The sequence below is a fragment of the Syngnathoides biaculeatus genome, chromosome 18 (genome assembly GCF_019802595.1).
Source record: "Syngnathoides biaculeatus isolate LvHL_M chromosome 18, ASM1980259v1, whole genome shotgun sequence".
Classification (NCBI taxonomy): domain Eukaryota; kingdom Metazoa; phylum Chordata; class Actinopteri; order Syngnathiformes; family Syngnathidae; genus Syngnathoides; species Syngnathoides biaculeatus.
Window position 1 is genome coordinate 19,782,790 of NC_084657.1, and position 18,160 is coordinate 19,800,949.

General features: G+C 43.7%; 1 protein-coding gene across 1 annotated transcript in view; it reads right to left on the reverse strand.

Moving 5' to 3' along the window:
• nfatc2ip (nuclear factor of activated T cells 2 interacting protein) overlaps positions 1–18,160 on the reverse strand; it is a 33,205-nt gene that overhangs the window by 1,388 nt on the left and 13,657 nt on the right. The window contains exons 4-8 of the mRNA XM_061803053.1: positions 16,558–16,618; positions 16,393–16,489; positions 16,234–16,317; positions 10,621–10,816; positions 4,851–4,995 (exon numbers count right to left, since the gene is read on the reverse strand). Coding sequence (XP_061659037.1) covers positions 4,851–4,995; positions 10,621–10,816; positions 16,234–16,317; positions 16,393–16,489; positions 16,558–16,618 — 583 coding nt within the window. The remainder of the gene's footprint in view (positions 1–4,850; positions 4,996–10,620; positions 10,817–16,233; positions 16,318–16,392; positions 16,490–16,557; positions 16,619–18,160) is intronic.

The following is an 18,160-nucleotide window of genomic DNA, read 5'->3' on the forward strand; positions in this document are numbered from 1 at the left end:
TCTCGCCACACCTCTATGTCGTCAGCCACAACCTTATGTGTGTTGATGTGGCTAAACTTTTAGGCACACTTAGTCCTCAACAGTTGGAAGCCAATAAGGTTTGAACAATGTAGGCCTAATTCAAATTCTGGTGATATATATGTATATATAAATATCGTGATAATAATTTAGCATGTGATTTTTTTTGAGGGGGAAATTATGCACGCCAAGTAATAAAGCACTGTATTATGGCCAACAATGAATACAGAACGCATGTAACACGAGCTAACTAGCCAAACGACGTATAGTCACCAAACTTGAACAAATGTTATTTCCATCGAATGTTTCAGAAAGGCAGTGTGGTGTCCTTGTACTTGTCCGAAAGCAGCAGTATTAAAAAGCTCGATCCGCGTCCGACGACGTAATCCTTCTCTCAGAACGTAACAAAAGACTCATATTGCCGGTAGTCGACGTTAGCCCCGACGCGGAGGTGGCCAGCCGCGTGTGGGGAGGAGAATGGAGCTCTCCTCCCCACCAGCCACCGGTGTCTGGGCACCCCTGAAGTACAGTGAAGAAAATGAGTATTTGAACACCCTATAAAGCTGCAAGTTCTCCCACTCAGAAATCATAGAGGGGTCTGAAATTTTCATCGTAAGTGCATGTCCATTGTGAGAGAGATAATCTAAAAAGAACAATCCAGAAATCACAATGTCTGATTTTTTTTTAAACGATTTATTTGTGTGATACAGCTGCAACTAAGTATTTGAACACCCGAGAAAACCAATGTCATTATTTGGTACAGTAGCCTTTGTTTGCAATTACAGTGGTCAATCGTTTCCTGTAGTTGTTCATCAGGTTTGCACACACACTGCAGGAGGGATTTTGGCCCACTCCTCCACACAGACCTTCTTTAGCTCAAACAAGTTTCTGGGCTGTTGCTGAAAAACATGGAGTTTCAGATCCCTCCAAAGATTTTCTCATTGGTTTAGGTCTGGAGACTAGCTAGGCCACGCCAGAACCTTGATATGCTTCTTACGGAGCCACTCCTTGGTTTTCCTGGCTGTGTGCCTCGGGTCATTGTCATGTTGAAAGACCCAGCCACGACCCATCTTCAATGCTCTGACGGAGGGAAAGAGGTTGTTCCCCCAAATCTCACAATACATGGCCGCGGTCATCCTCTCACAGTTCTGAGGACCCGGTTTCAATCCCGGCCCCGCCTGTGTGGAGTTTGCATGCTCTCCCCGTGCCTACGTGGGTTTCCTCCGAGCACTCAGGTTTCCTCCCACATCCCAAATTCATGCTAAATTGCCCCGAGGTGTGTGATTGTGAGTGCGACTGCTGTCTGTCTCTATGTGCCCTGCGGTTGGCAAGCAACCAGTTCAGGGTGTACCCTGCCTCCTGTCCCTTCACAACTGGGATAGGCTAGAGCACTGTCCATGACACTCGTGAGGATAAGTGGATTAATGGATGTTAATACGAGTTCCCAACAAGTGAGCAGAGAGAGTTTTGTTAAAGCACAAAGTTGCGGAAAACTCACTCGACATCGCAGTGGCGGCCATATTGCCTGCGACATCATTTACAGATGTCACACTGGGACAGTTGACATAGAAAACACGCTGTGCCACCTGCTCTGGCAGATGAACGAGAGCTTTTCGGATTTTTCTTACGCCCCTTCTGAGACCGAAGCTCTTTTTGAAGAAGAGAACATCTCAGAAGTGAGTGAAGCGACCGGGGCCATTTTAACATATCGATTCTAACCATATTTAGACAATATGCGGATCACTTCTAACAAAAAACTTCCTGACAGACGGAAGAGGAACCCGATGAAATATTCAAAGTGACAGGCCTATAATTGTTCGATTTCCCAATTCTTTTATAAATCTTTTGTATGCAGCGTACATAGGAGGACCCATACAGGGCGAAGTAAGTACAGTGAAGAAAATAAGTATTTGAACACCTTGCTATATTGCAAGTTCCCCCACTTAGAACTCATGGTGGGGTCTGAAATTTTCATTGTAGATGCATGTCCACTGTGAGAGAGATAATCTAAAAAGAACAATCCAGAAATCACAATGTATGATTTTTTTTCAACAATTTATTTGTGTGATACATCTGCAAATAAGTATTTGAACACCTGTCCATCAGCTAGAATTCTGACCCTCAAAGACCTATTAGTCCTCCTTTAAAAGCCCACCTCCACTCCATGCATTATCCTGAATCAGATTTACCTGTGTGAGGTCGTTAGCTTCATAAAGACACCTGTCCACCTCACACAATCTGTAAGACTCAAATTTGTAACATGGCCAAGACTAAAAAGCTGTCCAAAGACACCAGAGACAAAATTGTACACCTCAACACGGCTGGAAAGGGCTCCGGAGAAATTGCCAAGCAGCTTGGTGAAAAAAGGTCCACTGTTGGAGCAATCATTTGAAAATGGAAGAAGCTAAACATGATGGTCAATCTCAATTGGAGTGGAGCCCCATGCAAGATATCACCTTGTGGGGTCTCAATGATCCTTCGAAAGGTGAGGAATCAGCCCAGGACTACATGACAGGACTTCGTCAATGACCTGAAAAGAGCTGGGACCACCGTATCCAAGGTGACTGTTGGTAATACACTAAGACGTCATGGTTTGAAATCATGCATGATACGGAAGGTTCCCCTGCTTAAACCAGAACATGTCAAGGCCCGTCTTAAGTTTGCCAATGGCCATTTGGATGATACAGAGGAGTCATGGGAGAAAGTTTTGTGGTCAAATGGGACCAAAATTGAACTTTTTGGTCATAATTCCACTAACCGTGTTTGGAGGAAGACGAATGATGAGTTCCATGCCAAGAACACCATCCCTACTGTGAAGCCTGAGGGTGGTAGCGTCATGCTTTGGGGGTGTTTTTCTGCACATGGGACAAGACGACTGCACTGTATTAAGGAGAGGATGACCGCGGCCCTGTATTGTGAGACTTTGGGGAACAACCTCTTTAGAAGAGCTGTGTGGAGGAGTGGGCCAAAATCCCTCCTGCAGTGTGTGCAAACCGGGTGAACAACTACAGGAAACGTTTAACCTCTGTCATTGCAAACAAAGGCTACTGTACCAAATATTAACATTGTTTTTCTCAGGTGTTCAAATACATATCACACAAATAAATCATACATTGTGATTTCTGGATTTTTCTTTTTAGATTATCTCTCTCACAGTTGACATGCACCTATGAGGAAAATTTCAGACCCCTCCATGATTTCTAAGTGGGAGAACTTGCAATATAGCAGGGTGTTCAAATACTCATTTTCTTCACTGTAAGTGGCTAATAACCAGTAATGATTAAATGCGTGCAAATTTCCCCGCTGATGAATGAGCCTCAACTGTGACAGCCACAGCTTTATCCTGTCAGGGTGACCCCACGGGAGGTTAAAGAAGAAATTTGCGTGCGTTTTCTGTTTTGCTGCACAACACGTCGGCATCTTGGTTTAGCTAAAACAAATGGTCTGTAATGCTAAGCACCAGTGACGTCGGGGGAGGGGGGGGGGGTCAAGGATGTTTCTTCCGGGTTTGGCTATGAAAGCTGGCACATATCCGGATTTTGCTTGTATTTCAAAAATGTTCTTTGTTTTCATTTTTTTTCAGTTAATGTCCAAAATATATGTAACCATAAAATTACTTCACATTGGAGGGTTTATTGTCAGGGATGAGAGTGACCAATTTGGAAAAACACTGAAAATGTCTGCCTTTGGCAGACATAATGCACGCAATGGGTGCATAGAGGGGTTTCAAAGGGAGGTGCGCCCCCTTCTGGGCATGATTTATAATTTTTTTTTAATAAAGCACACTGTTAAATGGTGACCTCTTGTTATTTCTAACAGTCTAAACACAGGGCAATCATAAGATTTTGAAAACTTCAAATATGAGTCCAAAGAACTAAAATAATTACCGGATCATACACTGGACATATACTGGACGTACCGGTTCGTTGTGAAATGAGATATTCACAGAGAAAGACTTTGTAGATGTTTATTTACATATGTTTCCAAACAGTAACACGACAGTAAAACGGCTCAAACATAACTTAAAAGTCCCAGTTTTTATTAAATTTATTTTTTTATTTATATTTACAGAATCTATTAGAAATTACTGACTTTACAAGCAATGCTGGATTTCCTGGTGAAAAAAAATCGTCCTGGACGGCAACTGAAACCTGCAACGTCTTCTATGCTTTCGAGGTTGCATCATCTTTTACATGCGGAAGGCATATGTGTGTGCCCAAACAGTGGCTAATAATGATGTAAAAGAAAAAAAAATTGGCTGCATCGTTATGTAGGATGCATGGTTCACGGCGCAGGATAAAAGAAGCTGCTTGTAATCCAGAAAACATGGTACTGTATTCTAATGAATTTTATTGCTCCTTTCATGACCGACTTCTTGTGTCTTTTACTTTTCTTCACCCTCATTTGTGTTTCTACAGGACTTTGGTGCTCTGTGACTGTAACTAATTTTCAACTGTTAAAGCTGGACTGCATTTTGAAAATATGGTTATTAAAAGAACAATGTGCCATTTGCCACCACTGACATCCACTGGACATAGACTGGCTAACAGTTTAGGGAGTGAACAGCAAGCCACTTCTACACTAACAATGTCCGGCTCCCACGTCACTCACCAGGCAGGGCATTTTAAAGTCACACACATTCAGTCATATATACGACCCCAAGCATATCTGCACCTCACATGCATATTTTATTGTTATTATGCATATGCTTTTAATATATGACATGAATTAAAATGTAGATTACACTTTGCAGATTTTATCTTATCATGAGTAAAGGCACCGGAATGTAACGCCAAGATCAACAAGAGATACCCATGTGCTACGTGACTCACCCAAGATGTCGGTGATGTTGAGGCCCAGCTCGCCCACACTGGCGTTGGCAGGAAGCTCCGCCTCTTCCCTCAGCAGTCGCAGACGAAAGCTGGACAAGCCCAGGATGTCCGCCATCCGGCTCACCATCTGGCCCACCGACGTGGTCTAGGGACGCCATGGCAACAATTAGAGCAGGGGTCTCAAACTCAATTTACCTGGGGGCTGCTCTAGGCAGTCTGGGTGAGGCTGGGCCGCACCAGGTTTTCTACAAGAAAAGCTGTGATTAAAAACATTCCAATGTTTTCAAAGATGTTTTAATTTGAACACAAAACAAGATGAAAAAAAAACAAGAATTAAAAAGAAAATTAATGAATAAATTATTAATAATTTAAAAATACCAGTTATAGAAGACTGAAGAAACCACATATAGATGCTGACTAAAGAAATCTAGTGGACCTTTCCGACTTGTCAATCACTCGTACAATAATAGCCAATCAGTTAGCCGCATTGTTTTACCCCCTGGCTTGACCAGACCCTTTTGTAGTCATGTCCCACAAGCAATGGTGGTTATCGGTCACGTGCGGTTGGAAAAGTTAATGTTAAGAAACAAAATTATCCTCAGATGCACTTGAGGAACGTGCAACTCTGATGAAAGATATCTGGCTCGGTTACATGGGGCCTGGTTGATTCATTTTCCAAAGCCTAAAACACAGTTAAGGAAGTGTCTACGATGAATTAAGGCTCACGGAAGAGCAGACGTACAACTAAGTGTGGACAATATCAACAAACAAGGTTGTATGTTCAAAGGTAAGTGAGGGAGAAGTATCTTCTCTGAGTTTGATTTCATTTCAGGGTTCATACTCAGTCTGACCAAAAAGATTTCAGGGCCTTTTAGGGGCATGCTTAGGGGCTGACACCAAAAATTTAGGGCAGACACAGAAAAATTTTAGGGCCGACATGAAAACTTTAGGGCCATTGTGGGAAATCAAGAGTAAGGAAAAAAGACTCACCCAATGGTGCCATCGGCTGTTCTTGGTTCACCAAAGGTTCCAGTACCTCAGTACCTGTGACAGTGATCATATGTCGCCCCTTGTGGTAGTTCTCATTGATATGACCATTGTCAATGTCTTCACATAATTATTTCACATAACACTCTACAGAAAAACATATTCTAACTACAATTGCAACTATATACACAAATGTCTTCTACTGATGTCTGTCTCAGCACCCCTACTCTAGCTCCTTGAGCCTACTCAGTGCCTCCTCTATTTGTTGCTCCAGAGGTGCCAAAGTGGCTCTCTTGTCCTTTGCTCTGCCTCTGAGTGCATTGGCCCTGGTGATAAACCTCAGATTCCTCTTTTCTTCTGCCTCCTCACACAGCCTGTCAGCCTTCTCAATAAGCGTAGATATGTCAGTCTCTATTCTGGCTTTTTTAGCTTTGAGGCTGTCTATCTCTGCCTTAGCTGCCTTCCTCTTCTCTGCCTGTTTTGATGCATCCTTCTTCTTCTTTTCCTCCTCGAGATGCTGGACGTAAATACTTCTGGCAGAAGACGCAGCGACCAACAGCTCCCTTGTGATAGGCACCATGTCAGGCCCTCCATATTGTTGGACCACCTCCACTATTTGCCTCCGAGCAATCAGTGACTTCTTGCTTAGGTTGTCCTCGGTGACCTCCTTGTTTGTGGAGAAGCCTCTTTCCACAGATGCCTGTCCATGGGACAGGAGCAGCAGCTGCTTTATGACGCCTCATAGCTCCTGGAACTGTTGGCTTTCCTGCTGATCCAGAGTGGAGTGGAAGAGCGTGTCCAGCCTGTCCTTAGAAATGTTGAAGTCAGAGAAGGTGACCATAATCTCCTCATCTTCTTGGATCTTTTCACTCAGTCTGGAATACTGGAACAGAATCCTGTGCAATTGCTTTCCTCCAGCCTTCTGTGATCCACCATGATGTTTAAGTTTTTTTTGAGTTTTTTGTTGTTGTTCTCCTTTTCATCTTTCATGGCAATCTGCCCAAGGTCCATCCAGCTTAGTAGGCGGACTAAACTGTATATGATGGTGGCCTTCTCCAGCAACTTTTCTATCATGTTTACCAGGAAAGTTTGGCAGCTCATTCTAAATTCCTGCTTTACACGGTCGGTTGCAATGCCAGATTTCAGAAGCAGTCTCTCAGCAGCAAAGCCTGTGCCTACTTTCGATAAATCCACGCAGTGTGACTTGTCACCCACATTAATCTTGACAAGGCTGGTGAGGGAGGCTGCCTTCTCTTTAAGGACTTGAGGCTTGATGAACTTTTCCATCAGAGTCTTGATGATGGTGCCCATGTCCTTTGAGATGAAGGGAAGCATAGGCTTGTCAGTCTGGTACAATTTCAGGAATGGTTCCCCCAGCCTGGCGCACATGAGAAAGAAGTGAAGCTTGGGAACAAAGATGGGGTCATGTGCTGCTTTCTGAACAACGGTGAAGGAGCTGTTGGTTGGGCAGGTCACCTTTTTCGTCCTTGCTGCCTTGCAATATGTTTTCAAGCCATCTGTGCTTGCAGAACATGAGAGGGAGAGTGTCGGATCCAGTGACTTGTTTAAAGTCCTGGCGCCTGGCAGGTGCATCGCGAAACAAGTTGTAGAGGCTGGACAGAAAATCTTCCACCCCCCATCCAGCTGCCTCGCAACCGATTCGAAATGTGTTGTGGAGGATGCGTTGACCGCAGCTTCCGGTCTGCAGCATACGGCGGGTGGTCATCTTTTCTATTTTTTCTTGAATTGATTTGTACAGCTTCCAATTGACATTGGGGCCATCCATCGAGAGCTGGAGCAGCTTTTGGTGACCGAAGTCACACACGATAGGGTCCAGACGCTCCTGAAGATCAGTTTGTGCTGAATGTCCCAGGAATTCAGAGGTGAGGTAGCAAGTGCACAATTGCACATGAATGTCCAGCTGCTTCTCTTGCAACTCATGATTTAGAGACTCATCAAAGAGGAGGACATACTCTGATTCAGCCTTCACTTTCTGCCTCAGTAGAGATGAAAAAGTGGGGAGCGATGCCATATGTAGCCAGGTACGAAGTCTTCCTTTCCCCACAGTGGTAGTTTTTAGCAATGTCACTGTCTGGAAACATGACTCCAAACACTTTTGAATTATTTTCACAAGATTCGTAACTGTAATGGCTGCAAATAACTTTTAAAGTCCACAAGATCTCTGCCTTTAACGAGTCTGTCTTTGTGTATTGAACTACGTTCATAAAGCCTGACTTCTGGTTGGTTGAAGTCGCCAAATCAGCGTGTCTCCTGTTTTTCCGGTGCGACTCCAGCGCTTTGACGCCCATATTTTCAAGCTGGTAACTCTGCTTGCACAGATGGCAGTAAAACATGTGCCGATCTTTTGGATCTCGACGAACCCAGCTCCCAAACTCCTTACTTTCAACCCAGGCATCTTGAAAAATGCACTTCCCCATGATACAAGTTGGATCGATGAAAGAACTACGCTACGTCGTAACGAAGATGAAGTGAAATGCCTACTCACGGAAACGAACAATGGAATATCGACGACAAGATGGCGACTAGTTGTGAACACGGTGACTTCCGTTGACAATTTCTGGCTGTTTTGGACGCCAGACGGATCGCTATTTTTTTAAATAAAAGATTAATTTTTTTAGGGAGAATTTCGGCGGTAGAGGTCCTCCCTTTGATTTTTTTTAAATTTAAGGCCTTTTTGGGGGCTTGACCGGTTTTCGCGGATTTTTAAGGACTTTTACGGGCCCCTAAATGCACCTTCAAAAATTGAGGGGTATCTTCGGGACTTTTAGGGCCGCGTGCAAACCCTATCAGTACTTTACACATTGCAGGAGAACAACTTTCACTTTGTTAGATATCACTGACCTGCTGAATGAACTGTGTAATGTTTTATCCCCAAGAGTCGGGTAAGTAATACGTAAATGCGCCACATCATGCAAGAGAAATGTCTATTTTCCCATTTGCATCACATCGGACTTTTAAAACAGATCACCGGGTTCGATTACGAGCCAAGTCGAATGAATACACCCACTGACTTATAAAGACTACAATATTACTCGGGATCTTTCCAAGTAAAAAGTACTCACCCTGCTTTACACGCGCAGTACGATTTCACAATTTTATCCTGTAGGATTTCAATATGAAGTTTGTGAGGCGTTAAACTTTTTTACATTGATCGTCAATGTTTCGCTGTAACCCTGATATTGCGTCCTGCTCCGTCCAAAATCTTAATTCCGTGTACATAACCTTGCGTGAAATAGTTGAGACGTCTCTGTAGAACTCTTTCGGACCAGTCTGACACATATGGCAAAAAACATCTCCCCAGTATAATCTGGAATACGTCATGGAATATCCAGTTCAAACCTGTTCTGTTCAGTCGACATTTTGGAAGATTGTGGGGCATGGCAACTGTAGCTCAGCTGAAGCTCGCCAGTCGGAAAGGTCCATTGCAGCATTCAGTTTCAAATGTCTGTATTAACAGCTCTTTAACCTTTAACTTTCGGAACATGAAAGGAACATTGAACATGAACTATTCTGAACATGTTTTCTCTTGCATACTTCTTTGTACGTATGTGTGCTTATCACCCACCCACCCTGTTCTGCAGGCTTTGAAAAAAACATGTTTGGGGCTGTGTAGTATAAATAATTTTGCTTGGTGTAACTATCACGTTGAAGTTTCAGTTCCAGTGTTTACCCGGTGGCATGGAGAACGTCTCAACGCACAGAACGTAATTTCCGCACTGTGTGTCATTTCCGCTTCTTTTTCTGTCCCGCTCAGCAGCAACTTAATGCTAAATGAGTTCGTAACAAGCCTGGCCGATATCACATCCCCGAGAGCCACATACCCCACCGTGATTGGTGGGTTCGTTCAACTCCGTAGACCGTTAAATGCAAGTTTACTTCGGACAAGGGCCGGCAAGAAGAGTCGCCTAGTCATGACGTTTATTTTTTTGGAAGCTTTGAGTTTTTCTCCAAAGTGCCTGAATCCTCTCGCTGTTTCCTGTTTTCTGCCTTCTCGACGTGATGCACAAGCGCAATAATTGACGCCATTAATAATAATAATCAATAATTGACGGGTTCAGCGCATGCCGGACCTGGGAGAACTTTGGCTAACCAGCATTAGCATCAGAAGCATCCTAAGTTAGTATTTCACCAAACACACAAGAAATGTGATGCAAAACCTGTGAGAGAGAACGCACGGCATGACAGCGATATAAGAGCATCTAAAAAAAGAAGCATTGTTGCTTATTCTATTTGTGACAAAGGTTGACTTTACAGTATTCAGAAGCTATTTGATAGCGGCGAGAATTAGCACAAACGGCTGAGAGAAACTTGCTCAAGGCTTTAACCTCAGCAAATGGGTTGTATATTTGATGTAACAATATAACCACAGATGGAAATAACAAAAAAAAAAAAAAAAAAACAAAAAAAAAACAGAACACTATAGCAAGCTGGCGAAATGATGTGACCATGTTGTGGCCATGTCATCATTGGCAATTAATGTACATTGAAAATAAATCACACCTCGCTCATCTCTCGTGATTTTCTCGAGGTTTACCTATTGTCAATGTCAAAGCAAAGCGATAATAAAGAACATCTGAAACCCCAGGCCAAAAATGTTTCAAAGTATATCATCCCAGTAGGCGACTCATTACAAAAATAATTGGTGACTAGTCCACCATCAAAATTATCGTTTGTGGTGGGAGGGGGCCTACTCGGGACTCAAACTTTGGAAAATCTCCACGTGGGCCTTTTGTGATTTAAAGCCGCATGAGCGTGTACATACCAGCGTGACGGTCAGCCTGTAAACATCGGTGCGACATCGCACCTTCACCACCTGTGAGTCACATGACCGCAACTTGTCCAGCACAATAACGTCATCGTCACATTCGACCAGCTGTGGAAGATTTCGCTGGAGGCTCCTCGTGGATGCGGCCTCAGAGGAGATGGCTCTCACTGCACGAAGGCTTCTCTTCACCTCCCTGATGCGTGCACACGCACACACACACACACACACACACACACACACAGACACACACACACAAGTGTGATTCACGAACACTAATCTGTTCTGTGAGCCGGCTCAGAAATCAATTTACTTGTATATTAAATCAACTTTCTCACATTTCTCAGAGATTTTGTTGTGTTTTGAGTACAGGGAAGCAGTGCCAAGGTCAAGGAAGTATGGGCAGTAGGAATCTAAGGAGTATGCCGTGACAACACGACAGTTGCGTGATCTTCCAAAGACAAAACATGATGGCAAGTTTCACATAGAATGAAATAAACTAGAGCAAGAAAATCTTTCTTCTTACAAGTTTATTTCCTCAATGGCAGAGGGTCACTTCATTAATTTTTCGTCTCCTTCACCAATTTCGCTAGCAACGATAACTTCTAAAGTGCCACACATTACCTCTGCAGCAAAGAGGAACGCCAACGAGACACCCGGCAATGGAGGACCCTAGCTCTTTTATCTGGCTCCCAATGAAGAGGGAAAAAATGGATTAGTCCACTTCAACTGAAGACTTACTGGATTTGACAGAGATAAAGACAAGTGTCCTCCTTTCAATCAAGACGAAGTTGTAAATCTCTCGAATTGCTGCGCCAAGAACTAACCAAACTCCGGAATTGTTTGGAATTTACGCAACAGCAAGAGACAGAGTTAATATTAGATAATACAGCACTCCAGTCAAACATGTTAAGGTCTGTGCAATTACAAATTAACATTGGAATACAGTGCTACCTCCGCTTACGAAATTAATCCATTCCGGAAGTTGTTTCGTCAGTATAATTAAAAAAAGTATAATTTTTCGTAAATAGATGCGGATTTTACGTCCGTACCGTAATCCATTCCAAGCCCCCTGCTCCCAAAAACAAGCAAAGTACATAAAGTAAAGAATAATAAAAAATTATGTTAATTTACCTTGCCATTATGCAAATACAAGGGTGAGTGACAAGCAAAAGGCATCGTGGGGGACAGAGGAGTATGAAAACTGACAGCCAAGAGAAAACATTGGTACAAACGTAAGCAAGCACACAACTTAATTCCACTAAGGTTTCTTGGGGACCATGGTGAAAAAAGATGAGTAAACTTGTAAAAAACACAAACAAAATAATTTCCCATTACGCTTAAATATTGTTAGCTTGTGGCAGCGCTAGCGTGATTTGGTGACAGTCGAGTGTCCAAGGGAATCAAAAAGCATCGTGGGTAAAGGTTGACATCCCTCCTGGCCAATGGGATGCCAGGAAGATGCTACGGTGATAGCCAATGGGAGGGCAGCTCTTTCGCGCCACACAAACCAAGATACAGGGACTGCATCATGGGTAAAGAGTGACGTCCCTCCGAGGCAGTGGAATTCCAAGAAGACAGCCAAAAATAAATGTACAATTAAAAACACTACAGTGGAAGAAATATCATTAAAACTGGAAAGCATGGGGAGAAAAAGAAGAGTTTTCAACCTGGATTTAAAAACATTCACACTTGGGACAGATGTCACCTCTGGTGGCAACTTATTCGATTTGGGTGCAGCATAATAACTAAATGCTGCTTCTCATTGTTTGCTTTGGACTCTGCCCTTCACTATTTGAATGGAGTCAGTCGATCTCGGAGCTCTACTGGGTTTGTATTCTGGAAGCATTTCTTTCATGTATTCGTAACCTAAACCATTTAGTGATTAATAGACCATTAGCAGAACTTTAAAATCTATTCTTAAGATGACTGCACCAAATTTAATGCAGATAGCAATGCCGTAAACAGGTAGCAACGCCGTTTTGCACTATCACAGCTGTGACTAATTTCACGACAAGCGTTGCCGATAGATGCTGGCGGCCGGTCTTGATCACAGCCTCCACGGAAGTCCACGAAAAATTCTCATCCCTGTTCACAACAAGTCGGGTACGTAATCAAATATTTGCTGAGGAGCTACACATCAAATGCTAGTACTTACATGACCTACAAAACCTACCTATCGTAAACAACAAGGACCGTGAGTACTTATTAGTAAGTTGGGCGAGTGGAAATGTAAACTTAAACGCGCTTATAGGCCCTGACTACCATAGCATAGCAGGCTAACAATGAGACGAATTTGTGATCAATCCGTGCTGTGGAAGAAACATCGAACGTGAGTAACTTCATAAATTGTACAACGAGGGCCGTGTGCACCTATAGGAAATTTAAGAAGTCTTATCTTAGTACCCAAATCGGAGCCGAATCGTTCGCATTGAAGCTGCTCGGCCTAAGTTAGCCTAGCTTAGTGCGTTAACAACATGACCGTCGTTGCATATACAACGAGGAGCAAACATCGAACGTGGACCCAACCCAACCTTCAACTACGAGAGTGAGGGCCATTGTGGTTTGAATCCCTTCCATCCAGATATCCTTTATATTTCCACACAGGTAGTGTGTGATTTGTGTACCATATGTCAGATCGAGTGATGAAGATGAAATTTGAAATTAAGGTTATAATGTTTAATGTGATTAGCGGGTATGCCCCACAGGTAGGATGTGGTCTCAAGTTGAAAGAGAAATTGTGGAAGGAACTAGACGAAGTAGTCCTGAGCATCCAAGACAGAGAGAGAGTTGTGATTGGTGCAAATTTCACCAGGTTATTTTAAAGGAAGAGCAAGCTAAGAATGTCTTGGAGGTGAAAAGAGTATCAGATCGAGTGATGATGAAAATTGAAATTGAGGGTGTTGTGTATAATGTGGTTAGTGGCTAAGCCCCACAAGTAGGATGTGACCACGAATTGAAAGAAACAAAGTAGTCCTGAGCATCTTAGACAGAGAGAGATGTGATTGGTGCAGATTTCAATTGACATTTTTGCAAAGGAAACAGGGGCAATGAAGAAGTGATGGGTAAGTATGGCATTCAGCAAAGGAACTTTGAAGGGTAGATGGTAGTGGACTTCACAAAAAGGATGGAATTGGCAGTCGTGAACATTTATTTCCAGAAGAGACAAGAACATAGAGTGACCTACAAGAGCAGAGGTAGATGCACGCAGGTGGATTATATTTTGTGCAGACGGTGTAATCTGAAGGAGGTTACTGACTGTAAGGCAGTGGTGGGGGAAGAGAGTAGCTCGACAGCATAGGATGGTGGTGTGTAGGATGACTCTGGTAGCGGGTAGGAAGACTAAGAAAACAAAGATAGAGCAGAGAATCAAGTGGTGGAAGTTAACAAAGGAAGAATGTTATGTGGCCTTTCGGAAAGAGGTGAGACAGACTTTAGATGGACAGGAAGATCTCCCAGAAGACTGGAATACGACTGCCAAGGTATTCAGAGAGGAAGGCAGGAGAATACTTGGGGTGTCTTCTGGAAGGAAAGAAGCGAAAGACACTTGGTGGTAGAACCCCAAAACACAAGAAGTCATCCAAGGGAAGAGATGAGCAAAGAAGAAGTGGGACACGGAGAGGACTGAGGAGAGGCGAAAGGAATACATTGAGATGCATCGTAGGGAAAAGGTAGAGGTGGCGAAGGCTAAACAAGTGGCATATGACGACATGTACACCAGGTTGGACACGAAAGAAGGAGAAAAGGATCTCTACAGGTTTGCCAGACAGAGGGATAGAGATGGGAAGGATGTGCAGCAGGTAAGGGTGATTAAGGATAGCAATGGAAATATGTTGACTGGTGCCAGTAGTATGCTCAGTAGATGGAAAGAGTACTTTGACAAGTTAATGAATGAAGAAAATTGGAGAGAAGGTAGAGTTGAAGTGGCAAGCGTGAATGACCAGGAAGTGGCATTGATTAGTTAGGGAGAAGTTAGAAAGGCACTGAACAGAATGAAAAATGGAAAGACAGTTGGTTTTGATGACGTACAAGTGGAGGTATGGAAGCAATATGGCAAGGTGGCTGTGGAGTTTTTGACCAACTTATTCAATAGGATACTAATGGGAGAGAAGATGCCAGAAGAATGGAGGAAAAGTGTGCTTGTCCCATTCTTAAGAACAAAGGCAATATTCATAACTGTGTACACTACAGAGGAATAAAGATGATGAGCCACACAATGAAGTTATGGGAAAGAGTAGTGGAGGCTAGACTCAGGACAGAAGTAAGTATCTGCGAGCAACAGTATGGTTTCATGCCTAGAAAGAGTACCACAGATACATTATTTGCCTTGAGGATACTCATGGAAAAGTACACAGAAGGTCAGAAGGATCTACATTGTGTTTTGTAGACCAAGAGAAAGCCCATGACCAAGAGAGGAACTGTGGTACTGCATGCGCAAGTCTGGTGTGGCGGAGAAATATGTTAGAATAGAACATGACATGTATGAGGGCAGCAGAACACTGGTGAGATGTGCTGTAGATGTGTCAGAAGAATTGAAGGGGGAGGTGGGACTGCATCAGGGATCTGCGCTGAGCCCCTTTCCTGTTTGCAGGAGTAATGGTAGAATGACAGACGAGGTTAGAATGGAATCCCCTTGGACCATGATGTTCGCAAATGATATTGTGATCTGCAGTGAAAGCAGGGAGCAGGCGGAGGCACAACTAGAAAGATGCAGGTACGCACTGGAAAGGAGAGGAATGAAGATTAGCCGAAGTAAAACATAATATATGTGCATGAATAAGAGGAGCTGAGGAGGAAGAGTGAAGCTCCAGGGAGAAGAGATAGCAAGGGTGGATGACTTCAAATACTTGGGGTCAACAATACAGAGCAATGGTGAGTGTGGTAAGGAAGTGAAGAAACTGGTACAAGCGGGATGGAATAGTTGGCGGATGGTGTCTGGTGTGTTATGTGACAGAAGAGTCTCCACTAGGATGAAGGGCAAAGTTTATAAAAGAGTGGTGAGGGCGTCCATGATGTATTGATTAGAGACGGTGGCTGTGAAGAAACAACAGGAAGCAGAACTGGAGGTAACAGAAATGAAGATGTTTAGGTTCTCGCTCGGTGTGAACAGGTTGGATAGGATTAGAAGTGTGCTTATTAGAGGGACAGCCAAAGTTGGATGTTTTGGAGAAAAATTTAGAGAGAGCAGACTTAGATGGTTTGTAGATGGTTTGGACATGTTCAGAGGCGAGAGAGTGAGTACATTGGTCGAAGGGTGGTGAGGAAGGAGCTGCCAGGCAAAAGAGCGAGAGGAAGACCAAAGAAAAGGTTGATGGGTGTTCTGAGGGAGGACATGAGGACAGTGGGTGTTAAAGAGGAGGACGCACGAGATAGGCTTAGATGGAAAAAGATGACAACGCTGTGGCGACTCCTAACAGGACAAGCCGAAAGAAAAAGAAGAATGCATGCATATTTTGGGATGATGGAGAAAACCCACGGAGGCACCAGGAAAACATACAAACTCCATGCAGGTGAGATTTGAACCCGGGACTTCAGAACTGAGAGGCCAACGCCCTAACCAGTCATGGCACTGTGCCGCCATGTACATTTGTCAATTGTGAAAAGATCACTTACTTCATCATCTTGGAACGTTGGGCCAGTTTCCGGAAGGGAATCTCGGCAGGGGGAGGCGTCGGAGAGCGCGAGGGTCTCTCCTTTCTGACACAAATACATACACACAGAGTGTTAATTCTGCGCAGTTCCACATGTGATACTTGCTGGCATGTTATGTACACTATCTGTTCATCATCAGAGTCGCTGATGGTGACTTTGAGTGCTCGCCCTTCTCGGGGGACTGTCTGAAACCACTGATTTGCCATATCGTCGTCGTCTGTGGGAGGAAAGTAAAAGTTACGTTCAAATACACCGGTATCTTCTGTCTCACTGATGAACTCTGACCAGTTTGTTCTTTTTCCACGGTGGTAGGAAGTGCCATCTTCAGATGCAGGCTGCTCTGCACCTAAAAGGCAGTCACACATTAGAAGGATTGTCCCTGTGGTACCCAAGACAAAAGCTTTCCAGCTCACCGTACCACCACATTCTCATTGTTCAGCAGCCGCGGATATGCCTAGACCCGGTGCTTTTTTTTTTTTTTAAAGCTTCCTTTCTTTTTCTTTTTGAGTCCTCTTTTTTGCAGGAAACAAGCCGAATAGATGTGTTGGCGGTATGTTATTAATTACAGTGAAGAAAGTATTTGAAAACCCTACTATATTGCAAGTTCTCCCACTTAGAAATCATGGAGGGGTCTGAAATTTTCATTGTAGGTGCATGTCCACTGTGAGAGAGATAATCAAAACAGAAAAATCCAGGAATCACAATGTATGATTTTTTTTTTATGATTTGGTGATACAGCTGCAAATAAGTATTTGAACACCTGAGAAAACCAATGTTTATATTCGGTACAGTAGCCTTTGTTTGCAATTACATTTCCTGTAGTTGTTCACCAGGTTTGCACACACTGCAGGAGGGATTTTGGCCCGCTCCTCCACACAGATCTTCTCTAGATCAGACAGGTTTGTGGGCTGTCGCTGAGAAACGTGGACTTTCAGCTCCCTCCAAAGATTTTGTCTTGGGTTTAGGTCTGGACACTGGATAGGCCACGCCAGAACTTTGATATGCTTCTTACGGAGCCACTCCTTGGTTTTCCTGGCTGTGTGCTTCGGGTCATTGTCATGTTGAAAGACCCAGCCATGACCCATCTTCAATGCTCTGATTGAGGGAAAGAGGTTTTTGCCTGAAATCTCACAATACATGGCTGCCGTCATCCTCTCCGTAATACAGTGCAGTCTTCCTGTCCCATGTGCAGAAAAACACCCCCAAAGCATGATGCTACCACCCCCATGCTTCACAGTAGGGATGGTGTTCTTGGGATGGAACACATCATTCGTCATCCTCCAAACATGGTCAGTGGAATTATGACCAAAAAGTTCAATTTATGGTCTCATCTGACCACAAAACTTTCTCCCATGACTCCTCTGTATCATCCAGATCGTCATTGGCAAACTTAAGACGGGCCTTGACATGTGTTGATTTAAGCAGGGGAACCTTCTGTGCCATGCATGATTTAAAACCATGACGTCTACGGTGATCCCAGCTTTTTTCAGGTCATTGACCAAGTCCTGTCGTGTAGTCCTGGGCTGATTCCTCACCTTTCTAAGGATCATTGAGACCCCACAAGGTGATACCTTGCAAGGCCTCCACTTCGATTGAGATTGACTGTCATGTTTAGCTTCTTCCATTTTCTAATGATTGCTCAAACAGTGCACCTTTTTTCACCAAGCTGCTTGGCAATTTCTCCGCAGCCCTTTCCAGCTGTGTGGAGTTGTACAATTTTGTCTCTGGTGTCTATGGACAGCTCTTTGGTCTTGGCCATGTTACAGGTTTGAGTCTTACTGATTTTATGGCGTGAACAGGTGTCTTTATGCAGCTAACGACCACACACAGGTGCATCTGATTCAGGATAATACATGGAGTGGAGGTGGACGTTTAAAGGCAGACTAAC